General features: G+C 46.6%; 1 protein-coding gene across 5 annotated transcripts in view; it reads right to left on the bottom strand.

Annotated features, from left to right (window-relative positions):
- The window catches only part of UBR2 (ubiquitin protein ligase E3 component n-recognin 2), an 82,486-nt gene extending 56,926 nt beyond the window's left edge, over window positions 1-25,560 (bottom strand). For 2 of the 5 annotated variants that reach the window (XM_066595586.1, XM_066595587.1), the window contains exons 1-11: window positions 25,467-25,560; window positions 20,026-20,285; window positions 13,488-13,566; window positions 12,932-13,042; window positions 10,359-10,489; window positions 7,320-7,458; window positions 7,167-7,229; window positions 5,442-5,562; window positions 4,815-4,922; window positions 4,633-4,721; window positions 959-1,057 (exon numbers count right to left, since the gene is read on the bottom strand). In XM_066595586.1, the coding sequence (XP_066451683.1) occupies window positions 959-1,057; window positions 4,633-4,721; window positions 4,815-4,922; window positions 5,442-5,562; window positions 7,167-7,229; window positions 7,320-7,458; window positions 10,359-10,489; window positions 12,932-13,042; window positions 13,488-13,566; window positions 20,026-20,285; window positions 25,467-25,547 (1,281 nt within the window). In that variant the 5' untranslated portion in view covers window positions 25,548-25,560. Of the gene's footprint in view, window positions 1-777; window positions 889-958; window positions 1,058-4,632; window positions 4,722-4,814; window positions 4,923-5,441; window positions 5,563-7,166; window positions 7,230-7,319; window positions 7,459-10,358; window positions 10,490-12,931; window positions 13,043-13,487; window positions 13,567-20,025; window positions 20,286-25,466 lie in introns of those variants that run through there. The other 3 variants (XM_066595585.1, XM_066595589.1, XM_066595590.1) reach the window with 2 other exon arrangements.
- Window positions 25,561-27,021: the final 1,461 nt, after the last annotated feature.

Genomic DNA, 27,021 nt, shown 5'->3' with positions numbered 1-27,021 from the left:
AAGGCCGAGCCACCCAACTTTTATCATCAACTGAGGAGGCGGGAGTGCTGGAAGGTGTCAGCTAACGCCTTGCAAGCTGTGAGGCCTGGAGCATAGGCGAGAAACTGCTGTGGTTAGGCTGGCTGGCAATTAAATGTTCTGTTGTTTGTCAGTTTCTTTATGGCTTTACTTGGAGCAGAGCACAGGCTTCACAGAAAGTCTATAGAGTCCATTCACCCCTCACTGATGACAGCAGAATGGGCACAGAACTCACATGAGCTTTTTGGCATGCTAATTTTAGTGATGGGTTCAGTAACTGGACTTCCACTGGTGAAAGCCTCTGTCTGACATGCCACTAAGATACGTCAGAAGTTTTTAAGAAGTTTAGTTACACTTTACTCCCAGTTTGCATGGGTGGCATCAAATGACATACTCAGCTCTGCTGCACTTGTCCAGTACATATTCTTGTTTCAGCCTTACAGAGGCCAAAAAGGACACTCTTTTGGCCTTTATTATGTTTGGCATACGCGCTGAAGCTTTACTTCCGCAAATGCTGAATGTGTTCACATAGCAACATATGAACAAAGCCGAACCTGGCCTAGATATCGAAGGCAGAAAATGAGTAAAATAGCAAAAATCGCAAATGAGAAAATAGACTCAGGGATAGTAGAAAATATAAAACAGAAGACAAAAGGACGTTTAAATGACATTAAAATGTGTTGGATCTACGGACAAACAGGTCGGTGGGGTAAATACTTACTAGATTATGACGTTATGTGTCTGGTTGTGTGCAGTAACTCAGATACTTACAAGTGAAGGCACTGTGAATATCTGCACCGAAAGGTCAGTGATTGAGAACTCCCTGTCGTGGTCATCTTTGACATAATCACTCTGCAATCGCTCATAGTTCTAGTGAGAGGAAGGTAAGAAAGACAAGGGGTGGCATCTATCAGTTCAAAAACAAAGGGCATTTACTCACCATGGTGGGTACAGTGAAGAGTTGCACAGACAGAGCAGCCACGGACACGGCTCGCTCGTGATCATCCTCCATAAAATCTCTCTGCAACTGCTGGTAATTCTAAACAACAAGGGGGAAATTCACCTCTAATCCACACTGGCCTTTCACGGTAATCTTAAAGAGCTTTATAGATGCAGGGGCTAATTAGTAATGGATCTCCCCCATCCACTAAATCACTGTAAATGTATGGCTAGATCTGCTGCCCCCCCTATGCCTCTTCACAGAACTTTCTGCTAAGAGCATGCATATGCTAAGAGACTTAAGCCACTTCTGTAAGTAAAATCTACTTTTAAAAAGGGCCTAAGGGCATCATAAAGTGATGGTACATCACTTAGACACGGCCTCACTTTATCATCAGCCTCCACCCTCTGGGGCCTCCCCCAATCCTGAGAATTAGGCTGGATTCACATGGATAAGCCCGACTGCAATGCATTTTGAAAGAAAAACGGCATTGCATTACGGTACACGGTTTTCAAGCACATGAAAAAAAAACGCATTAAAATTTGGTCTATAGAAAATAATGAACGACATCTAACCCCCCTCCCTCCAAAATAGGACAAGCAGCGATTTTTCTATCTCGCAGCATCACTAAGGTAGCTTTCATACAGCCGTGATAAATCACACAAGATTTGTACATTGCGAGACGCACAAATATGAACTATACACAAGAGCATTCTTTTTTGCGCATGGCGTGGGAAAAAAAAAATCAGAATGCATCGCCCATTTCTTTCAATGGGACAGAAAAACACAGACACGAGGTTTCCTGTTGAAAACAATGGGAAACACTTGCTGATTCAGTTACATTGGAGAATCGCAACTTCACCATAATGATAAAAGGCGTTTTTCTATTAAAAAAAAACAAAACAGCTCACATCCGCGGGGTAAATCATATGTGCACGAGCGCGGTATTAGAGCCCGATATCGCGCTCAGTTGTCTGTAGGAAGCCCAAGAGATTAATCATTTAAGTGAATAAACACTTTGAAATTACTTGGTTTTCGCATGCGAGGTTCTTCCATATCGCTATGGGACAGAACTCTCACATGAAAATCGCCCACGTGATCATCATCTGAAGCATACTGCCAGGGATGCAGTTAAGTTCCACAAAGGGCAGGAAACGGTTAAATATAAACTAAAGCTGTGTTTAGGCCAAACGATTTGTTCAAAAAATGGTTCAAATGAACAAAACTAAACGATAATTGTTCAGTTCAAATGCAGACAATGACTGAAGGAGGAGCGAGCATCACGCGCCTCTCCTTGGGTCGTTCCATTTTTTATGGCCGACCTGTGCGCTATTTGCGCAGTTTAAACACGGATCGCTCAGTGTTAGGCCGAATGTACACAGCCGGATCAGATTGCGACAGCGAAATCAGACCCTGTGCCCCAGGATTAACCCCCTGCGTACCTGTCTTGAAGTCTTCTTTTTGCTCTGTGGATGTGCCAGCTGGCGCGCCGCTGCACATGTGCAGTGCGGAGACTCGCCGCGGGACGGACGGCTTTCATTGACTGCAATGGAAGCTGTCCATGCGAGGCACGCACTAGAATAGGACATGCTGCGATTTTTTTTCCCCTGCGAGCTGAAAATTGTATTTGATTTCCACTCGTGGGCATTGAAAAGTCTTTTCCATAGCATGTCCTATGGGCAGCATTTGCTGCGGAATCCGGAGGCGAACACTTGCTCGGGATCCTGCAGTGCAAATACGGCCGTGGGCATTGGGCTTTTCAAGTAGGAATGTGAAATGCAAAACGTTTAGCGAATGAGAATCGGGCAGTCTAAACGAGACGATGTCAGCCGCTCGGGCAAACAAGAATTGTGAGAATCTCGTCCCGTGTAAAAGGGGCATAAGCTATTATCAGAAGTCCGACCCCGCCCCACAGCAGACTTGTGCTGCCGCCCCCTTTCTCCCGCCGAGCTTTGTTTACAAAATGCTATGATGTGTCATTATATAATTTATTTACACACGTGAATGCTGCAGCCAATTACGCACCTCAGCAGTCTTGAGTCATATGCGGCTCAGGCCAGTGACTAACTGCAGCCATCCCGCAAGTATACAGAACTGCACCATTGTAGCAAAGTAAACATAGACCAGCACGGAAGACAGGAGGGAAAGAGTTTTGGACCCGTGGTTAAAGCATACTTTATTTTTTACCATTTCCTGCATCTTGAATGACCCAGTTTAAGGGGCAGCAGTGATGGTGTAATACTCCCCTTCATAGCAGCGTCCAAGGCCACCCCACTGTGCAGGGAACTGCACTACGGCCCTACTCAAGCGAATGGGGCCGGCTGCTGTCCCCTGTACAACCAGATGGCCTGGGAGAGCCGATGTGCAAAGAAAAGACTTAGAAGTAGACAAGGACAGCGCATTAAACCAATACTGTGTCCCCTTCATTCTCAGGATCGGTGGGGCTTCCAGAGGATGGCCCCCTACCAATAATAAAGTGATAGCATATCATTTAATTCAATACAATTAGATGGGCATGACTCAATCGCCCATCCAGTTATTTTACCAGATCATCAGTCTTGTTGATCGGCGCTCACCTACCAGAACAAATTTCTCCATGTAAAAACACCCTTTGGCTGTGTTCACATGGTGGAATTTGACATGGACTAACACGCGTGTCAAATGTACGTCAGATTTTGCTTGGCTGAATCATTTTGCTTGGCTGAACATAACCTTAGTATTATCTATTGGTTATTAAGATCACAGGTGCCTGATGGACCCTACTGACTTATAACGGGGGGGTTTGTTAGGCTCAGTTGTGGTTTCTATCATTTTGACAGGAAGAATAGCGCAATACACAATGCGCTATTCTCACAGTCAAATTTACTGAGACGGCTGACGGAGACCTAGAATGTCCCGGATCCCAAATACCATAATTATACCAAATGGTCTGTGGTTGTACGAGAAAATAGACGCACAGAAATGGAGGAAAATGATAAGACGTCCATCGTGGAAAATTGTTGCACATATCTTGACATTTCTGCGCTTTGAATGAAGTGTACTCATAATGAATCATATATACCTATATATAGAGGAGAGGGAGAGGACTGTCCAACGTCTGGCCAGAGTATAAGACGACTCATCGGCCTCTTGGTTTTCTTGTAGAGAGCAACAGCATGATAAATACACTGAATAGTCACTTCATTCGGCCCCTTCAGGATTGGAGCTTCCCTGTATGGCAATAAGGCCCGTGACCCCAAAGTGTAGCATTAAATCAAGTGACAAGGTAGCTATGGATGAGTTTTAGTGTGAATCTACACTAGAATGAAAAAATGGAGCGGTCTGACTGACTGCCAATGAGGCCTGGTCATCAGTACTAGACTAGCTGGGGTCAGTATTTCATACTCTCGCGCAGGGTTATAGAGAGTATACAGAGAATGGTGTGATCAAACATATAGCGAAAGGAGATCCTCTGGAGGAAGACAACTCACAGCCAAAAGGGGTCACAGGAGGATGTCAGGAATCTGACAAACAGGCGAAGCATAGTCAAATTGCAGCTGACTAATAGATCTGAACGCACAGCCTGTCACTCCTTAGCACGGATGGGCTATAACAGCAGACGACCATGCGCTATTAGATGGGTGTCTGATAAAGTGGCCATTCATATAACTGCAGGTGGGATATTGGAAACTTACTTTTGCAAAACAGATGGCAAAAAGCTTCTTGTATTTGAGGTCCATCAGTAAACTGCTCATGAACAGCTGATGGTAGCAGTTCCTTGCACCTGAGGAGGAACACAAAATGTCCTTGCTGGTCACAAGAACACAACTAGACATAGCAAATTGCCTGCCATACATTAGTGGTAACACGCTCGTACCTTTCCACAGAATAGAATCACAGAGCATTAGTTTGTCCACTAGAGAGGAGTTTTCACCATCTGGGCCTTCTTGCAAACCGACCTGGCACAAAATTCGTCTTAAGCCATCTAGAAAAATGGAAAAGAAAAAAAAATATACATTTCTTGAGGAGAGCTGAAGAATCTAACAATTAGGGATTTGGTGTACTTATTTTGCTGCATTTTGAATACTTGCATTTTTTATGAAAACCCAATGTGTATTTACAAGAGGGTGGGATGCCGACAGTCTGTTTTGTGCCCAGAGCATGCCATAAATCTTGCATGGGGATTAGCTCCTATTGAATTGGACTAATTTGGGGCTGTTTTGTATGGAATTCGTGAAATCTGCTCTATGAGATCATGGTATAGAAGTACCCAGTTTACCTGGTCTATTGGCAAATTTGATGAGGATTTAGCACAAAATCCGTCCCTAAATCCTCATCACATTCTGAATGTGTGAATGAGCTCCAATTATTCTTTAGGCCCCACACAAACTGCGATATCTCTGCCACATGGATCTCACATACGGTGCCCAATACTGTACCTCAGATCTTTGACCGCATGCTGTATTATGGATCTAAAAAGTAGATGAAATTACTATTATTTTACCTGAGTAACCAATAATCTGACCGAGCCAGCTGAGGATTCTTAGTCCAAATGTCTGATGGGCAACAATAGCTGAATGCATGACTTGGACCTTGAGAGGTTTCGTCTGGCGACTTGTGTTTCTCTAGAAGAGGACAGGACCAGGTCAGTAACGTAAAAAAAAAGCAAGCTAGTAACAGAACATTATAGGGACACATGTAAATTAGATTCTTTTTCCGCTGTCCCGTAGTAACAAAGGACACCAACGCTGAGGATTTCACCTGCAAATTTGAGATGGTAAAATACACAGCGGATTGCAGTAGCAGGCATTTGGATGGGATTTTACAATCCATATTCCACATGGATATTGATCTGTGATGCAGATTTTTTTAAATCCACGGTATATAAATTTCTGTTGTGCACCTGGCCTTAACAATCAGATCAGATTGTATGCAGATGCAACTAGGGCAAGGCTATTGAAAATACATCTAGGTGCTTCTTAAGGCCCATTTACACGCACCGATTATCGCTGAAAATTCGCTTAAAAGCCATAGTTTGAGCGATAATCGTTGTGTGTAAATGCTCCAATCTTTCACTCTTCGGCTGAACGATGATTTTTAGGTGAGCATAAAATCCAGCATTCAGCCGGAGAGAAGATAACAGACCGCATGCTGTGTTTGCTGTCCATGGTGCTGTATTCTCCACGGGAGCTGCTGATTGCATTGTATTCAGCTTGCAAACCTGTAGCAGAACAAAAGAGCTGAATGCATAGAACAGACCACCGGTAAGGCTCATTTACAGGCAAATTAAGGCGATAAGCTGCTAATGGACATTAGTGTCCATTAGCGGTTTACGAAAACAATCGCTCTTTTGAACGATTATCAATTTTGAATCATAATTATTCCATCTAAAAGCACCATTAGGGACTATTAATAGAATTGTTTTTATCTTCAAGCAGGATACATAGGGCATACAAATGTAATTCACAAGTAGTGTATCTGACGTAGGTTCGTCTACACCAGATTTCTTCAACTATATCTGCACTCACCCTAAAGTAGACGCATAAAAACATCGTTTTCTTTAAAGGGGTTTTCCGGGACAAAAATTTTGAGGACTTATTCTCAGACTGAGTCATCAATATCAGAGTGTTGGGGTTTGCCGCTCGTGACTGCTTTGATCATCTGATTGAAGAGGCTGTGAAGCTCGCGTGAGAACCGCAGCCTCTTCTCAGGTGTGTGACATCACGTTCATCAGTCACAAGGCTTGAAAGCAGTTCAGTCTCATTCAAGTAAGTGGGATTAAGCTGCTATATCACACACAGCCTGGTAAGGACTGAAGCGGCCGTGGCACTCACCTACTGTCACTTCAAGCAGCTGATTGGTGGAGTTACCGAGCGGTGGACCCCTGCCGATCAACTATTGATTACCTAGCCTGAGGATAAGTCATCAATAGTTCAGTCCTGGAAAACCCTTTTAAATTTAAAGGGGTTTAGCTATGATTTTAAATTGCTTCACATCCACTGTCCTTTCTAGTTGCTGCTTACAGGACATGTGACTTCTGCAGCCAATTACTGGCTGCAGCAGTCACAAGTCCTGGTCATCAGCAACTAGGAAGGACAGAGTGGTCATACAGCCATTTTAAGCCATTGGGTCTTTGCTGTCCCCCAATGATACGGACGAGAAAAGACCCTTAAGTAATTTTTTTGATTGTCTCACGCTATGACTTACAGGATCATAAATATCCACTCACCACTATTACAGATTTTGCTTGATCGCAGTTTTGAAAGCTCCCAAACAGCACCGATCGCCGTCCCTGCAAGTAAGAATAAATGAGTTATTTTCTTATGACCCCAGGGTATTGCTGCCTAATGTGCGCCTCCTTGTAAGTAAAGGAATTACATACATCTCGATCCACAGTTGTTGCAAAACTAATGGCTTCTTTCTGGCTACAATTCACAGCTTTTTGTAGAGTGTAGATAACCTGCTCATAGGTGTGGACTTCATCATTGAACAGCATGCAGTAGTAATTGTCTTCTTTCTCTCTGCAACAAGTAAGCAATGTTTGGCTTAGTCCCACACAATGCGTAACATCTGTATGCAGAACTCTTCTTTGTTCCCCCCATGGATATACAGAAGTTTCTCGCAGCCATTACAAAGTTGCTCTACTAAAATAACATGGATATGTATATTCTTGGGTGGGCATGGGTGACAGCCGCTGGCTGATGGCGTAGGAGCTTAAAGGGTTTTCTGGGCAAATCCTCAGAATAGGTCATGAATAGCTGATCGCTGGGGATCCAATGCTCTGGATCCTCGGCTAACAGATTGTCGGGCCTTGCTGCTGGATGTCGTCGTCGGGGGTCGGAGATGGAAGTCTCAGGCCTCATGTCCACGGGCAAAAGAAGAATTAAAATCCGCAGCGGATTTTAACTCTTCTCCTGCCCGCGGATCCGCACCCCATAGGGATGCATTGACCACCCGCGGGGTAGATAAATACCCGGGGATGGTCAATAAAAGTGATTTTTTTTAAAATGGAGCATGAAAAAATCCGGACCATGCTCCATTGTCGTGGGGGTCTCCCGCGGGGACGGCTCCCGCAGGCTTCTATTGAAGCCTATGGAAGCCGTCCGGATCCGCGGGAGACAAAAATCGGAATTTACTCACCCGCTCCGGATCTTCCCTTCGCCGCGGCTCCATCTTTTCTCCGCCGTGGCCGGATCTTTTTTCTTCGGGCCCGCGCATGCGCGGGGCACGCAACCGACGTGCCCTGCGCATCCGCCAAGCTGAAGAAAGTAGATCCGGCCGCGACGGAGAGAAGATGAAGCCGCGGCAAAGGGAAGATCCGGAGCGGGTGAGAGGTGAGTAATAATTGTTATTTTAGCGCTCATGTCCGCGGGGCAGGAGGGACCCGCTATGGATTCTCCATGGAGAATCCGTAGCGGGCCTGATTTTCCCTGTCGACGTGAGGCGTCAGAGGCGGCTTTTTTCCTCACTGAAATCAACGGGAGTGAAGCCGCCTATGAGACCTCCGTCTCCGACCCCAAAGACTGACATTAAGCTAGATGATCAGCTGATTGCCGGGGATGCCAAATGGGGGATCCCCAGCAATCAACTATTCATGACCTATCCTGAGGATTGGCCTGGAAAACACCTATAAATTTTACCTTCAGTTCTAGGTGCGAAATGACACGGCGCAGTATTTTATCTTGCAATGTCACTGATTAGCAGAGTCCTCCTATTTTCTGAGCTCCGGCAGCACAGAGACCGATCCGGAGAACTCCAGCTACTGCGCGAAGAGCAGGAAAACCTCATTGTGCTGCTCCTATTGTATTAACCCCTTTAAGACCAGAGCATTTCAGTCCTAAAGGACCAGACACTTTTTTGCGATTCTACCCATGTGGTGGTTTTATGGCCATATCTATCTATCTATATTTTTTTTTCCTGGCCTGCCAAAATTATTTTTGCTGCACTTTTTCCCCCCCATCACATACAGGGCGATTTTTAAGTACCTTTTTTCACTGACATTTTTACCTGTTGCCCTTCTGAATAGCCATACTGCTGCAGATCTGCAGGTTCCTGGCAACCCTATGTGATCACGGTGCTTCTCTGACTACTTGATGCACACTGATCGCTGGTAGTACTATGGTAGTCTTATACACTACATGTCGCTTTGATTAGTCAATGCTGCTTACATGAGTAGTGCTGGCTAATCCTAAACCCACTTGTAGAGTCTTAGACTACCAATGCACAGTGTGCATCAGGTAGTAACAGGTGCACAGTGGCTACCTGCAAGAGGATCTCAGGAATTGGCAGGTCCACAGACGTACCGATATTGGATAGAGTGCCAAGTAATATAACCCCGACCCCACCCCACCCCCGTCTGTGGACAAAGCTGTGATCCCAGTAACAAACAGTCACTTTAAAGAGGATTGTTTTGCAGTTGGATCTGTGCAGTAGTTTGGGAGAAACTTACATTAGTAAAAATACATACATACATACACGACTGCAGGAAGTAGTCCCTGATATTCATGAGCTGCAGCGTAAGGCCCATTTAGACACAATGAGAATCGCTCAAAAATCACTCAAAGCCATCTTTTGTGAGATTCTCATCTCGTCTAAATACTGGGACATCATGCAGTTTTCGTGCACGAGTCGCTGATCGCTGAATTCTAGCTTGCTAAAATTGAGCGATCAGCTGTTATCAGCGGAGCAGGTTATCATCACCCGGCCGCGCGGATAAGATTCTCTGTGCCTGTGTCCTGCTGTGAATTCACTGACACTGGCAGTCAGCGTTGAGAAGAATACAGCTGTTTGCTTATGCAAAGTAGTTGTATTGTTCTATTAGGGGCTGCATCTGTGTCCCGCTCTGCCTGCATAGCTCTATAGTAGCTAATTAGCTACTATAAAGATGATCACTCAAAACTGTCACTCAAACTGTCTTCTGAGTTTTGAGCGATTATCTTTAAGTGTAAATGGGGTCTAATCCAACCTGCCTATTACTGTGCATAGAGAGCCAGCTATGAATCAATGGCTGAAGAAAAGTGGGGGCATGTCTAGCTGCAACTCATGAATACAGAGGACTACTTTCTGTAGTTCTCTGTGTCTGGCTGCTACTATTAAAATGCAAGTTTCTCCCAAAGTACTGCACAGATACATACAGCAGACATACGGCTAATCAGTGTGTCCGTCACTACCGTACGCTGCTCTCAGAGACAACTGCAAAAAGATGGTGACCGTTTCTCTTTGAAGCTTCCCCTGTACTATATATAACATGCTACCCGCCCACATATTGGACATTATGTTCAATGTGACCGTTACCTATTAATATGCACTCTGGCATGCAGCAGTCTTCTATGTGCTACGTTGTGTTCAACGTCCCAGTTTCCTATTGAGGAGCGCTCTGGCATGCAGCAGTCTGCTATGTACTACATCATTTAATACTTACGTATGCTCCAGTCCTTTAGGCAGCTCATTTTCTTTTTCCCATGTGAGTATATCTACTGTGTATTGAAACATGATGGCAAAAATGTTGTAAGCCCGGGCAACCATATCCTCCGACAAGTTAATAAGAGGATCCTGGTTAAAGAAAAAAAAGTGAAAGACAAAAAAAAAACACCAAAAAGTGTAAATAACATTGTTTTATATATTCCAGAACAGAGGATATGCATAGAAGATGAACAAAGCATTATGTTAAAGTGTAACTGACTTTGTCATGTCATAGTGACCGGTCAGAAATATTGATCTGCTGGATTTGAGTGCGGAGCTCCCTGCTGAAATGAATGAGCAGAGGCGCTCATCTGAATCCTCATCCATCGATACTTCTCACATGTCTGAAGGTTTTTCTTTTAAAATTTACTTTCACTTTAAAAGGGTAGTCCAGTTGTAAACCAGTGATGGTCTATCTGCAAGATAGACCATCAATAGTGGATCTGCCGCCCGGAACTCCATCTGATCAGCTGTTTACCGGGGCAGTGTGTTCATGCGCATCTGGGACCCCCGCTGATTCAGGTGTTTGACAGATTTCTGCACCAAATCGCAGCTAAGATAAGGCCCATTTTCGACCCAACGATTCTCGCTCAAAAATAGCTCATAGCCGTCTTTTGAGCGAGAAGTGTTGGGTCTAACTGCACACACATTGTGCAGTTTTCATTACCGAGTCGTTCATCGTTGTTTTTCAGCAAGCTGAAAGAGAACAATCAGCCTTATCATTGCTGTGCACTGAGTTCTCAGCAGGATACCGTTGCTACTATTGTTTCAGCTGGTATCCCGCTCGGAGAACACAGCCGGAGTATGAAAAAGAGAGCGGTCCAGCTGTGTTCTGCATACCCCGCTCGAGCACTCAGCTGTATGCCAGATGTGCGTTATGTGAACACAGCAGGAGTATGCAGAAGACAGCGGTCCAGCTGTGTTCTCCATACCCCGCTCGGAGAGCTCAGCTGTATACCAGCTGTGCGCTCCGTGAACACAGCAGCAGTATGCAGAAGACAGCGCTCCAAGAAGACAACAGCTGTATACAGAAGACAAGCAGCCCCGCTTGTCTTCTGCATACCCCACTCGGAGTGCTCAGCTATATACCAGCTGAGCGCTCCAAGAAAACAACAGCTGTATGCAGAAGATAGCGGTACCGCTTTTCTTCTGCATACAGCATAAGCCTTCATTTTCACACTTATGCAAAGTGAACGCTCAAAACTGTCACTCAAACTGCTGTTTGAGTGAATTTTGAGCGATCATCTTGCCGTGTAAAAGCACACAATGATTATCGCTCAAAAGATGTATTTTGAGCGAGAATCGTTGGGTCTAATTGGGCCTATAGTTACAATGAAGCTTGGATGGAAAAATGAATGGCCGATCAAGTAATACATAGTGGTGTTGAGTCTGCCGAAACATGATCTGGATCACGAAGGACGGTCCTGAGTGGGAATCCCCCCGCTAGGATGTTGTTTGTGTGCCCCAATCATGCATATGAAGCATTGCGCAGATGGGACAACCTTTTTATCATTATGTAACATGTAGTGCAAAATTAAAGGGCTGTTCCAAGGATACACATCTATGGCATATCCATAGCACTTGTTTAAACAGTATGTGAGAAACTAAAGTGCTTCAAGGATACCAGTTTTATGTAATTATTGTTAATTTATCTTCCAATAAGTCCAGATGCCTTTTATTTGGGAGACAGCAGAACCCAGAGCCTGCCGGTTCCTGAATTAAAAGTCTCGCCGCTACCTGAGAAATGCCACACAAGCACGCTTCTTTAAAGGTACGTTCAAGTATTGCGGAAACGCTGCAGAAAAGCCGCAGCGGAAACATTTACCATTAAAGTGAATGGAATTAAAGAAAATCTTGTTCACAAGTTGAAGAAAAAAAAAATTGCGGATTTTCTGCTGTAACTGTACTTTAATGTGCGGATCTCCTGCGGAAGCTCTGCAGCAAAACCGCAGCATTTCCGCAACATGTGAACGCACCCTTAAAGAGATTATCCGGGACTTAAAATTTAAAAGGGATTATTAAAAATACCCCCCCCCCCATTCCATGCTGCTTCCCATCCTGCGCTGCAGCCCCAGAAGAAGTGGTGCGGGTTCATGTACTATCCATTGTGCCACTTGCAGGCTTCAGTAGCCATAGAAGAAGCAGCGCAGAAGCCTGTGAATGGCTGAGTAGTCACATGCACAACATGCACCACTTCTTCTGGGTTCCGTACGGCAGGCACCGGGGCTGCAGAGCTGAAAGGGGATCGGTAGACGTAAGAGCGTATTCAAATTTTATTCATTTGAAACCCTTTTAACTTTTTTTTAAGTCTTCGGAAACCCCTTTAAGAGATATATCTTACAGGACACACCATAAATGCCTTAGAGGTGGGATATGCACCTATCAGGGGAATTGGGTTTCAGTAACCCCCACTCGTCAATTTATGAGAACCACGGTCTCCATCGCGTGGCGAGAAGAACCAGATGAACAACAAGTGCCAGACTGTGATAAGCAGTGAGGAATATGCAACAAATCAGGACAGAACCATCGTACCTCCGTCTCATTTTCAGAAATGTTAAGGCCGTGCTTCTGGCAGTAGGGACCTTCTTTCCAGGCTTCAGCATCTCCACAATCACAGAAGCCACCTCCTCCTGATGTGGTCATCTGCGACAAAGGAAACAAGGCATAGGTAAGAAGTAGAGATGAGCGAGTATACTCACTAAGGCACATTACTCGAGCGAGTAGTGCCTTAGCCGAGTATCTCACCGCTCGTCTCTAAAGATTCGGGGACCGGCGCGGGTGACAGGTGAGTTGCAGCAGTGAGCGGGGGGGAGAGAGGGAGAGAGAGATCTCCCCTCCGTTTCTCCCCGCCCTCCCCCGCCGCTCCCCGCCCCCCAAATCTTTAGAGACGAGCGGGGAGATACTCGGCTAAGGCACTACTCGCTCGAGTAATGTGCCTTAGCGAGTATACTCGCTCATCTCTAGTAAGAAGAGATCGAAGAGAGATAAAGCGTCATTCTCAGGATCAGTGGGGGTCTGATCAGTATATATCTCTAGCTTAGAGAACATTTTATACTTATAAAGGAATACTAAAGTCCCAATTACTTACCCTGTATCTGTGTTCTCTGTGAACACTTCCCAGAAAACACTCCATGCACAAGACGCAAGTTGTATCCACGGCGCAGTCTCTGCCAGAAACAAACAGTGAATATAGCGAACATTAATACAGGTCATAGGAAAACTATTCATTCACCCTAATTCACCATTACATATAGGGGTCGGAGCAGAAACCACTGCTCCAACCAGACTGGTGGCCGGCGCTTGTAACTGCAGGTAGGGCCTCATTGAAATGAATGGGAGCTGCTCCTACAGGTACAAGCGCCGGCCACCATACAGGGGTCTAGGCAACGGCTTATACTCTGACCTCTGTGTGTAACGACGGTGACAACATGCAGTCGCTCGGCCGATCGATCGGGTTCCTGAGCGACGGACCCTGGCCGATCCACTATGGGAGACTTATCCTAAGGATAGGCCATGAATAGTATTTGTGCCTGACACATAGAGGCTATTACATGAGCAGAAGTTTTCTGAAAAGTGAGCACCCCCTTAAATCACTTGTCCAAGAGTTTAAAGTGACCCTCTGGTTTTTGGGAAAATTCTGCTGGAGAGTCGAGAGATTTACAGGGCGAGTATAGAAACATTTCCTGTAGCTTGTTTCATATCTTTAGGGTGAATGCCCACGAACGGATTTCTACTGCGTTTCACGCAGCCATTAGGTTTAGAGATGAGCGAACGTACTCGGATAAGCACTACTCGTCCGAGTAATGTGCTTTATCCGAGTACCGCTGTACTCGTGCTGAAAGATTCGGGGCGCCCCGCTGCTGACAGGTGAGTAGCAGCGGGGAGCGGGGCAGAGCGGGCGGGAGAAAAGGAGAGAAAGATCTCCCCCCTGTTCCTCCCCGCTCTCCCCTGCAGCTCCTCGCTCCGCAGCGCGTGCCGAATCTTTCAGCACGAGTACAGCGGTACTCGGATAAGGCACATTACTCGGACGAGTAGTGCTTATCCGAGTACGTTCGCTCATCTCTAATTAGGTTCTATTGAACCTAATAGCTTTCTGCCTGCCAATGCTCGCATGCGGAATTCTACTGCGGGAAATAAATTGCGGCATGTTCTATTTGCCGCGGATTTATGCCACAGGAGGTCTCCATTAATATAGCATTAATGGAGACCGCGGAAATCTGCAATCACTCGCAGGCATGTCATTGTTTAATATCGCGGTACTCCCGCGGTGCACATCCATGGGCGTATCCCGCGACGCTCGTGGGCATGAGCCCTAAGGCTGGTGGCACACAGGCGAGTCGGATTCCGTATGCAGAATTCAACCCTCTGCCTGACCAGCATCCGTGCGTATCTGCCTTTCTGAAATCTTTTCTGTACTGCGGATGGTCCGCACGGCGAGCCACCGGACATGCACAATATAGGTTTTTTTGTGTTTTGTATTTTTTTTTTTTTTTTTTTTTTTAAACCTTCGTTTTTTCCACGTCCCTCGCAATGCGGCGGAAGGGCCGCCGATCGGACTGCTTCCATTGTGTTTCCTGTCCCAGGGACTGCTTGTTTTTCGGTGAAGGCGTCCCGCAGCTCACATCTCTGGTTTAAGGAGAGCAAGTTTGACTTTATATCCATTCGGAACAAGACGGATGTTTCCTAAGGGTGCAACGGTCGACCCCCCTTGGGTTGCGTCAGACCGTATGCACCGGGTAAGTCCCTTCTGTGTGTGAATGTACCCTAAGGCCCCCTGCCCATGACCGGGTGAGATTCCGACTGTGAGATCTCGCAGCAGAATCAGACCCTGTGCCCCCCGCGGTGACCCCGCGTACCTGTGCGATGTCTTCTCTGTGCTGTGGATGTACCGTCTGGCACGCCGCCGCATATGCACAGTGCAGAGAATGACACACTGTTGATGATGCAGCGATTTCAAATTTCCACTGACTGCGATGGAAGCGGCCCGTGTGAGGCTCGCACTAAAATAGGACATGCTGCGATTGACTTCAGTTCGTGGGCATGGAAAAGCGTTTTGCAAAGCATGCCTATGGGCAGTATTTGCTGCCGGATGCAGAGGCGAACGACCGCTCTGGATCCCGCAGTGCAAACACGGCCGTGTGCATTGGGCCTAAATATAGATGAATGTAACTACTAGAAGACAGGCCCCATATGTGAGTCTGTGCTGTATATAGCAGTTCGCCCATCCATACTCTTCCATCTGCTTGTGCCCCGTGTTCCCTTCATATGGATTTTGCCAAAGTTTGCAAAGTTTTTTTGTAAATAAACTTTTTGCTATATAAAAAAATCACAGAGGTGAGGAAAAAGAAAAAACACATATTCACTGAAAAGGCCAAAAATACAATACCTGAAGGTCTGCAAAGCAGACACGGTCGCCATAGGCACGATCGCCATAAGGCAGGCACAATCGCCACCGGCACAATCGCCGTAGGGCAGGCGCAATGGCCTTAAGCCCTGAAGATATGTAGTCAGCCAGACAATAATGTGTGGAGGAGCAGCGATTGTGCCGGTGGCGATTGTGCCTGCCTTATGGCGATCGTGCCTATGGCGACCGTGTCTGCTTTGCAGACCTTCAGGTATTGTATTTTTGGCTTTTTCAGTGAATATGTGTTTTGCTATATAAATGTCCCGTGTGTCCACTTGACAAAGCTCCGGCAGAATGTGACGTTTGGCCCTTTGATGGAGCACAATATGTCGGATTGCCCACCAACATATTCTAGCAGTCGTCTTGCACAACCGCCAGCAGGAATAGAAGCTGCGGGGATTTACTTGTCAAGTGCAGGTGGTCAGGAGGGAGATCTGGCAGAACATAAACCAGACCTCCGTAGAAGTTATTTCTAGACGCTGCTACTTTCTCAGGCCAGTCGGGGTCAGATAAGGTGAGACGCAAGAATAGATCTGACGGGAAGCCACATTCTTAACACCAAAATGTAAATTAGGTCATATTTACAGCCCACATTGAGTCACTTTCCTGTTTGCCAGCAATCATCCTGTTTATTTCTGCAAGACTTTACGCTAAAGACACCCGAGAGTAAGAACAAGAGAATCAAAGGGGATTTCCAACTTATACAAAGACAGAGGACAGGAAAGGGTTAAAGAAAACCCAGCAAACCAAGGGGGCAATTTATTCACATGTGGCAGATTTTGGTGCGGGTGCACACTAGATTTCACCCTTTTAATTGAAGGAGTGAACTCTGTGGATCAGAGTCAAAATCCGCACCAAGTCTGCTTTGCACCCTAAGGCTGCCTGCACACGAACGGTCGGATTCAGCATGCAGCGGAATCCGACTGTGCCCGGCGGGCGTCCGCGTGTACCCGTCATTTGTCTGCATAACCTGTACTGCGGATGGTTCGCTCAGCTCGCCGCCGGACAGACACAGCAGAGATTTCTTTTTTTAAAACTCCTGCTTTTTCCACTTTGATGGAAGGCGTCCCACCCAACAAGACTTTTAGACCCGTGGCGGCGATCTCCCGATCCTCCAACTATCCTGCCGTGTAGGTCTCAGTTCCTTTGTAAGTAACACATCATATGCAGATGAACATATAATGCACCAGTAATATTTAGGTGCTGTTCCCACTTTGCATAGAACAGATGAGAAAAAAAACAAAAACAGCTTGCAGATTCATTAACCCCTTAGTGATCACCACATTTTACAGCAGTCACTAATGGGCTTTAAACCTGCACATACATCTTTTTAAGACTGTAGCTTGGCTGATTACCGACTGCTGGGCTCCTGCCATAACTGCCAGGAATGTAGAAATACCAGATCCGGACAGTTTAACCCGTTACGTGCCATACCTAATGGCAACGGTAGCATTTAAGCTGATAGGAGTGGGAAGGGGCCTCTCCTGTCACCCATCAGCATCCTGCAATGGGGTCGCACGGTACTAATGGGTTCCCATGGCAGCCAGAGGCCTGGCAAAGGCCTCCGTGTCACTCAGCCTATTAGACATAGAGTGCACTACTTAGGTAATGCAGTGTACTATCCTAGCGATTGAACTATCACATCTTCAACTTCCCCTGGAGGAATTTATAGTGTAAAAAATTCAATTAAAAGTTTAATTATAATCAAAAAAATGCAGTTTAACCAAAAAAGTTTTCTCCAGAAAAACCTTTTTAAATGGACAGTATATCACAGCAGCACATAATAGGTACTACTGCGTTTGTAACGACCCAGGCAATGAAAACCTTTTGCTCTTTGTCTTGCTTGGTTAACACCATAAAAATACATTTTAAAAAGTAATGCAGGAATTGTTATTTTTCTTGTGCTTGCTTCCCCAAAAAATGCAATAAAAAGCAATCCAAAAGTCACATGTACCTCAAAATGAGAGCAATAAACCTACAACCCTTCCCAGAAGAAACAAGAGCCCACATTCCCTTAATTTCTGGAAAACACAAAATTGCTCTGGGTCTTAGAATGCAGCAATGCAGATTCAATTGTTTTTCTTTAAAAATGTTTTTATGTGCTAAAGCAGTAAAAATAAAAAAAAATAAAAAATCTACATATAAAGTTGGTATCGCAGTAATCATCCTGATCCAGATATTATTGGTACTAAATGGTGAATGCTGTGAAAACAAAAAACAATTGCGGAATTTTTTTCTTTTTTGGGTGGAGGGGTTCCCGCTACCCCTTAAAAAAATGTAATCATTGTGATACAACACATTACATGTACCCTAGAGTGATGCCATAAAAAATACAACTTGTCCCCCCAAAAAAACAAGCCCTCAAACAGCTATGTCAACGGGTTCTGGCTTCTGAAAACTCGCTGGGTCCTTAAGACACAAAATAGGCCGGTCTATGAAACTATATGTCTCCCCCCTATGTCCTGTCGGAAAATGCTATTAAAGGGAAACGCCATTTATGAGATATCCGTATCCCAGCCGTTGGATCCCCCTGAGCACGAGGACATGACTCAGGAGGGCACCAGATGGCGAGCTTCATGCGCTGCGGACTATATTTATCTGTCCCCTCGGCCTCAGAAAATGTCACCACTTCTATAGTAGTAGAGCAGAGCTTTGCAAATGTGGTAAGGAAGTTATTACCCTTTTACTAGATTACAAAGTATTCGAATGGCTCATTCGCACGCGCGTGTGCAATTTTTGCTTGTGCAAAACGCCCCCTTTTCACTGTGTGGTTATGTGCGTTTTTACATCTACTAATACGTGTCTCTTAAAAGTATCTGGCATTTAAATTCCCTGAGCGATGTTCGGGGAGGGGGGGGGTCCCATACGGTCCCCCGCGATGAGATCGCAGGGAGCTGTGCAGGTGTCATGGCAACCAGTAGGGTGGCTTGATAAAACTGCCTGCCCGATCGCAGTATGATGTAACGCCACAGCATTACATCATACTGAGGGAGCGATCAAGGCATCGCATGCTGTTGTCCCCTAGGGGGACTTTAAAAAGAACAAAAACAAACAAACAAAAAAAAAGATCAATAACGTTTTAGTAATTGTAAAAAAATGAAATAAAAGTTTAAATTACCCCCCTCCTCTTTGGTCATATTTATAGTAAAAGTAAAAGTCTGATCTATCAAAATACATTATTTACCCCGCACGATGAACGTCGTCAGAGAAAAAAAAAACACTAGCAATGCACTTTTTTGGTCACCCTGTCTCCAAGAAAAAATACAATAAAAAGTGATCAAAAAGTGTTATGCATTCTAAAATGGTACCAACGGAAGCTACAGGACGTCCTGCAAAAAATGAGCCTTCACACAACTATGTCAATAGAAAAATAAAAAAAGTTATTGCGTGCAGAAAATAATTTTAAAAAATTAAATATTTTTGAAAAAAAAATACAGATAGTACAGGAAAAAAAAAAAAGATATAAGTTTGGTATCGTAGTAATCATACTGACCCATATAATAAAGTTATGTCATTTTTGTTGCCGTCTATGCACCATAGAAACAAGACTCACCAAAAGAAGGCGGAATGTTGTTTTTTTTTGTTTTACTTCACTTTGAATTTTTTTAAAGTTTTTCAGTACATTATATGGTACATTAACTAGTACCATTGAAAAATACAACTTGTCCCGCAAAAAAGCTACATCGATGGATGAATAAAAGGATTACAAGTGGGGAGGAAAAAACAAAAAAAGGAAAAAAAAAATAGGGCCGCGTCCTTAAGGGGTTAAATAGAACTACCGCTGTTAGACTTTTATGCCTGCCTAAACTGAACGACAAATATCATTGTGTGATAATCTTTCAATGTACAAATGCTGCCAGCTACTGAACAACAGAGTCACAAAATCCAACAATACTCATGTAAAAATACCTTAAATTATGGTGCCCATATGACAGGGAACTAGAAGCCTGTAAGTCTTATACCTACCGTTCCCTGGCTGTCATCCCTGAAAGTTGGTGCACAGTCCGTTAGCGTGACCCTTTCCTTCAGTCAGTCCCATAGAAAACCCTAGGTCAGAGCAGTGACTGAAGAAAGGAGGTCTCTTATGAGTTGCTACAGAGGTAGAAATTCTGCCATTTGCCTAAACCAAAATGTCCTTTTTGGGTTACCTAAGAATTAGTTTTCCATTTCACGAACATGCAGTTAATCCTAATTCCAGGTTTCGACAAACATCCAAACCCACCTGCAGGAATAGGTTGGTTCGCCCACTTTGAACACTCGTCCGCAGAGCTGTGATGGTTTGTTTGCTTGCTCCAGCTTCTGAAAGCCGATGGCAGGATCCTCCCCACACAGATACCACTCCAGGGCTCCCAGAAGCGTGTGCTGCGCCAACATCTCCTCGTGATCCGTCACTGGATCCGCTTGTCTGCAGTAGATTTTGGGGACGTAGTATGCCAGGTGCTGGTAGACTTCTTTGGGAAGATCGGTTGCTTGGAGCCATTTCTATTTAAAGATGAAGAATGTACAATTACCATAAAAAGTACATAAATATAACCATACATCAAAGCAGGGCATGACGCCGTGTCATACTACATAGCCTCCGCAGCAAATCAGCTGTCAATGGAGGCGTTCAACCCGTAGTCCATACACCATTAACATTGCGTATGCGCTGCAGGTACCCGTGTCACTGCTAAGCAATAGCGCGGGAAATACAATCAATCAAAAAAAGACTGTACTGCGCATGACCACATGCGAGCCTCCGCGGTCACGCGCAATATAGTTTAGTTAGATACGCAAGGTCACTGGTCGTCTGCAGTCAGCCTTAACCTTTTCCAATCCACTATCTGACGTCTTCCTACATTCTGATTGAAGCCTGTACAGTTCTGATGTCGGTAGACGTCCGGTAGGGTATTCTTTTGTATATTACTGGCTGTTCTGTTGTCGGAGGCCTCTCCAGCATGTCACATACTGCAGTACTGCCTCTAGCCAGCAGATGGCGCCATTGTATATAGGCAGAAAGAAAAAGCCCCCTAGGAAACCCTAAATCCAAAATTGGATTGGAAAGGGTTAATAGAAGTAGCCTAAAAAGACCCTAAACCGCTCACTCTATGGAAGACCAATACATGTACATACCACAGAGAGAATATTGATGTTAAAGGAACCTTTGGGTCTGGAAACAAACTTGTCCCAGGAACAGAAGAAAGGAAGGGGGGAGGAATAGTAATATTACCAGCCAATCTGCCTTTGCTTTTCCAGGATGGCCGCACTGGTACTCTGATGTACACTGTGCGAGGCTGGGGCGTTGGTAGTCTAAAACCCTACATGCTACTCTGATTGGTCAGGACTGCTCATGTGAGCATTGCAGGCCAATCGGAAAGCAGTGTGAAGCGCTTCAGACTACAGACACTCATTGTGTACCGGGTAGTAACAGGAGAGGTGCTGCCATCCTGGAGAAAGCTGCATAGGAAGAGCGGCGGGTTTTATGTCGCCACTCCGCTCCCACAATAAATGTTGTCCCTAGGACCAGAGCGTCCCTTTAATGGCCACCATACGCTGCGTCATGTTCAGAGCCAATATTTGCTGCAAACTGTCTAAGATTTTGCTGTGAACTGGTATTGTGCAGACGGGTGATGCTGTAAATCAGCAGATGGCATTCTCAGTGGTGGCACAACCAAGAAAATGCCAGCCTAAAGTAAAAGGGGCAACAATAATCTACTATAATCCTGATGAAGTGGAGCCTTAAGATAACCCTCAGGTAAGTTCTAGGGAGGAATCCTCCTCTCTATGTGCGGATGACTTCTACCGCAGCATTCATCTATCCATGGGCTCTTGCTGGGAGTCTGTCCTCTGGGACCCCCATCAATTGCTAGAATACGGGACCCCAGTGCCTCACCCCTCCCCAGCAGACAGTTTGTATCGAGTAGGAGTTGCATGGATGGGCGGTCGAGCAACATCTAATGCATCTCTATGGGATTCACTGGCCTCAGAATATTGTATACCAACTCCATCCAAAAGATGAAAGGGTCACCATCCTGCTCCACTCTCCTCGTCTGTTCTAGTAAGTATTTGAATCTGTGAATTCGATACTGCAAAAAAATCTTTTCTTAGGACTTTGTGTAGTGCAGTTCCTCTGTTACTCCTCCTGGAAATGTATGTTAACAATAGATGTAGGCCTGACAGTCTGCAGCATTTAAAGTAAACTGTGGAGTAGCCAGCAGCATATACAACAGAAGCTGCGGACTAACCAGGCGGAAGCGTTTGTCCTAGACTGCAGGCTGATAGAGGCAGTGTTTGCATAAGACTGGCACATCGCCTTTCCCACTAGGCTGCACACTGGGCCGGCGGCGCCTTTCCCACTAGGCTGCGCACTGGGCCGGCGGCGCCTTTCCCACTAGGCTGCGCACTGGGCCGGCGGCGCCTTTCCCACTAGGCTGCGCACTGGGCCGGCGGCGCCTTTCCCACTAGGCTGCGCACTGGGCCGGCGGCGCCTTTCCCACTAGGCTGCGCACTGGGCCGGCGGCGCCTTTCCCACTAGGCTGCGCACTGGGCCGGCGGCGCCTTTCCCACTAGGCTGCGCACTGGCCCCGCGGCGCCTTTCCCACTAGGCTGCGCACTGGCCCCGCGGCGCCTTTCCCACTAGGCTGCGCACTGGCCCCGCGGCGCCTTTCCCACTAGGCTGCGCACTGGCCCCGCGGCGCCTTTCCCACTAGGCTGCGCACTGGCCCCGCGGCGCCTTTCCCACTAGGCTGCGCACTGGCCCCGCGGCGCCTTTCCCACTAGGCTGCGCACTGGCCCCGCGGCGCCTTTCCCACTAGGCTGCGCACTGGCCCCGCGGCGCCTTTCCCACTAGGCTGCGCACTGGCCCCGCGGCGCCTTTCCCACTAGGCTGCGCACTGGCCCCGCGGCGCCTTTCCCACTAGGCTGCGCACTGGCCCCGCGGCGCCTTTCCCACTAGGCTGCGCACTGGCCCCGCGGCGCCTTTCCCACTAGGCTGCGCACTGGCCCCGCGGCGCCTTTCCCACTAGGCTGCGCACTGGCCCCGCGGCGCCTTTCCCACTAGGCTGCGCACTGGCCCCGCGGCGCCTTTCCCACTAGGCTGCGCACTGGCCCCGCGGCGCCTTTCCCACTAGGCTGCGCACTGGCCCCGCGGCGCCTTTCCCACTAGGCTGCGCACTGGCCCCGCGGCGCCTGGCCCACTAGGCTGCGCACTGGCCCCGCGGCGCCTGGCCCACTAGGCTGCGCGGCAAAGTTTAGACCAGGCAGTGGACTAACCGGCCGGCGGCGGGCCATACTGTACTGATGTAACTACATGCCGATCACAGCAGACAGTTACATATAAAGTATACACACTATAACCCACGGTCAGGACTGGGCGCAGCCATAATTATACGTGCCTCCCTGACAGCTGATGTAGGGGACACACTGGATTCCATGTGCTGGAAGACATCAAAAATGGGTCTGACTACGAAAATGTATAGAAACGGCACGTTTATCTAGACCATTTACAAGGGGTTCAAAAGTGTGACTAAAATACGCAGGACCTCATGTGTGAAACCCATCTACCAGTAAGACGGTCCTTGTTGCCCATAGCAACCAATCAGAGCTCAGCTTCCATCGCATAAACTGCTCTGTAAAAATGAAAGCTGAGCGCCGATTGGTTGCTATGGGCAACAAGGAGCGTCTTACTGTTAGATGGGTTTTATAAATGGCGCCCTGAATCTTTTTTTTGTGGGTCTTTTGCTCAGAGTATTGCTGGCGATTATACACATCAGACGTAATCGTATCGCAGCCGATGCGTAGGCTGTAACGCAGGGCTCCTATGGCAAGTCACACGGTCCCAGGTCCTGAGGCGCTGGCAGGCCAGCACAGCCTCTGGGCTCTTTTACACGGAATATTGCTGGATCGCGTAAATATGAACAATATTCGCTCGGGGTAAGCTCTGCCGGAGACTGAATGATTAATGATAATTCGGACATCGTTTTGACAGGCGCAAGAAAAAAAAACTAAACACGAACAAACGATCTTGGTAAACAGGTAGTCATTCATCTGTGAACTGCCTGTTTACTGTGATTGGAGATGGTCGACCGACGCGACCTCCAGCCGCTCCGCCTCCATTCACGGAACGATTATCACTCCTGCGTCAAATCATAGAAGCGATTATCGCTGGGACGACTGACGGACGCTTCAATGCCCGACAACCCGCCTCGTCTAACGGTACCTTCATACACGACATCTGAGCTGCGCAAATTCTGCTTGGAGTATATGTAGCGTTTCTGCAGATGGCCAGTTGACGAATTTGCTCGTTTTGTTTCAGATTTTGTATACATATTTGCGTTTTTATGTACGGTTTTTCCGCTGCTGAGTTTTTTGCGTTTTTGTGATACGGTAGCGATAGTCCACACGGGCAAACCTTATTTTCAAACATCAACAAACGCGGATTTTTCTCTCAGACTCAGTGCGTTTCCGCAGCGAAAGAGGAGCCGGAAAAACGCAACATTACTCTATTTGCAGATTTTGGCGTCGATTTTAGGTTTCCCATTGATCTCTGTTGAGAAAATACCCAGCAGAACTGTGATGTTTCCATAACGTAAACAGACGCACTGCGGGTTTCAAAACCACCGCGTTAAAAAAAAAAAAAAATCTGCGACGTGTAAAGGAGATGCGCTATTTTTTCCGTTTAAATTTAAAAAAAAAAAAAGAAGCAAAAAGACGGAAAAGAAGCAAACTAAGGCCGTATTCACAGGGGCAATAAAACCACGTGATTTTCACGAAAGCGAGTGAAAATGCAGAATTATGAAGCCCACGCTTCTCAATGGTTTCCTTCACATCTGCAATGCTAAATCTCAGAAAATCCCACAGAAGTTAATGGTAAATCCCCCCGTAAAGCCAGACAGAAAAAACAAACCGCTGATGTGAATGACCCCCGATACGGTTACACGGAGACAGCAACCTGCTAAAAAAAAATTTTAAACCCACTAATATAGCAATGGCGGGTGATCATCAGCCTCCCCGTCTTGTGCGCCGCGCAGATCACGTGTTATCTACAGTCTACGAATTACGCAATCATACGACTGATGTAGCGACCGGGTTGTGGCACCTCAACTTCAGATTGGCAGCTGACATTTTTTTTGCGCCGATCTTTATGGGCTCCTTTAAAAAAAAAACAAAAAAAAAAAACTTTAAGCAAAGAGTTTTTCCATAAAATTGCGATACTGTGTCAGAAATAAAAGATGGATATTCTGCGCTGTGTGATGCTAGATGAGAGGAATGTGAACATATATAAATCTGTATATACAGCCATATAGGTTCGTACGGAGAGGATTATTAAGGACACAGAGTAATGCATGATGGGAGAGACGGATATTACAGGTCCGTCTGGATGGGATATATTTCTATAGACTGTGTACTGTGGGTATACAGAGGCAGGAGGCCTGTATACAGCACTGCTTACATAACGTCAGCCTGTCATATCAGTGCTCTGTCACCTGTGACACTCCAGCTGTTGGGAAAACTACAACTCCCAGCATTCCCTGTCATACAGTGACTGTGCGGGCATGCTGGGAGATGTAGTCTCCCAATAGCTGGAGGGTTGCACACTGCCCGCTTTTAGGCCCCACATTTAGTTAACCCTATGGCACTAGTAATACTCTGGGCACGTTGCTTGCCCTCCCCCCTGGCACATACCAGGGCAACGTCCCGGGCGGAGCAGCCCAGCAGCTCGCCGTCTGTGCCCAGCTCCTCGGACTCCTGCACCGAAGACGCCATCTTCACTAAGCAGGAGACTGCACCAGAAGCGGAAACACGTCATGCGGGAGGCGGGGCTTCGGCTACTCCTAGACCTCTGGTGCTGGAGAAGTACAAGTCCCAGCATGACGTGGTCAGCAGAGCTGGCGAGGAGTGATAGTTCAGCAGTAGCCGAGTGTATAACACTTGTAGTAGCACGTGTGCCCCACAATGGTGGTCATACATGATAGTTGCAGGAAAAGTCCTCTAATCCGGCATCAATGAGACCTGATGGTCAAATAGGCGGGGTTATAGAATATTCTGGATTATGAGACTCTAGGAAGGCACAAAAAAGAAAAATATCTGCAAGTCGCTGAAAAATTGTGGCATCACAGTTCACCCCGCGGCTCGGAATTTGGTTTTCGTTGCTCCGTTAATTACATGATTCTGTACTAGTAAAAAAAATGCGAAATTATCACATACTCCGGATTATCAAATGCTGGATAAAAGGAAATTTGCTGCTAGGGTTTATACCTTATTATGCACATAAGGACCGCTCTACTACAAGTTATCTGTCTCTGAGGCTACTGCTTTCTATAGGAGAATACATGGGGCATACAACGGGACCGCCATGGTTATAGTTGTCAGACCTACTGATGCCTCCTCAGTAGTCACAGCAGTCCTCATACACAGTCTCATCAGTAGTCACAGCGGTCCTCATACACAGCCTCCTCAGTAGTCACAGCGGTCCTCATACACAGCCTCCTCAGTAGTCACAGCGGTCCTCATACACAGCCTCCTCAGTAGTCACAGCGGTCCTCATACACAGCCTCCTCAGTAGTCACAGCGGTCCTCATACACAGCCTCCTCAGTAGTCACAGCAGTCCTCATACACAGCCTCCTCAGTAGTCACAGCGGTCCTCATACACAGCCTCCTCAGTAGTCACAGCAGTCCTCATACACAGCCTCCTCAGTAGTCACAGCAGTCCTCATACACAGCCTCCTCGGTAGTCACAGCGGTCCTCATACACAGCCTCCTCAGTAGTCACAGCAGTCCTCATACACAGCCTCCTCAGTAGTCACAGCAGTCCTCATACACAGCCTCCTCAGTAGTCACAGCGGTCCTCATACACAGCCTCCTCAGTAGTCACAGCGGTCCTCAAACACAGCCTCCTCAGTAGTCACAGCGGTCCTCAAACACAGCCTCCTCAGTAGTCACAGCGGTCCTCATACACAGCCTCCTCAGTAGTCACAGCGGTCCTCATACACAGCCTCCTCAGTAGTCACAGCAGTCCTCATACACAGCCTCCTCAGTAGTCACAGCAGCCCTCATACACACAGCCTCCTCAGTAGTCACAGTGGTCCTCATACACAGCCTCCTCAGTAGTCACAGCAGTCCTCATACACAGCCTCCTCAGTAGTCACAGCAGTCCTCATACACAGCCTCCTCAGTAGTCACAGCGGTCCTCATACACAGCCTCCTCAGTAGTCACAGCAGTCTTCATACACACAGCTT

This window comes from Eleutherodactylus coqui, chromosome 3 (genome assembly GCF_035609145.1).
Source record: "Eleutherodactylus coqui strain aEleCoq1 chromosome 3, aEleCoq1.hap1, whole genome shotgun sequence".
In the NCBI taxonomy this organism is placed as follows: Eukaryota; Metazoa; Chordata; class Amphibia; order Anura; family Eleutherodactylidae; genus Eleutherodactylus; species Eleutherodactylus coqui.
This window is presented reverse-complemented; position numbering and strand designations above follow the sequence as displayed.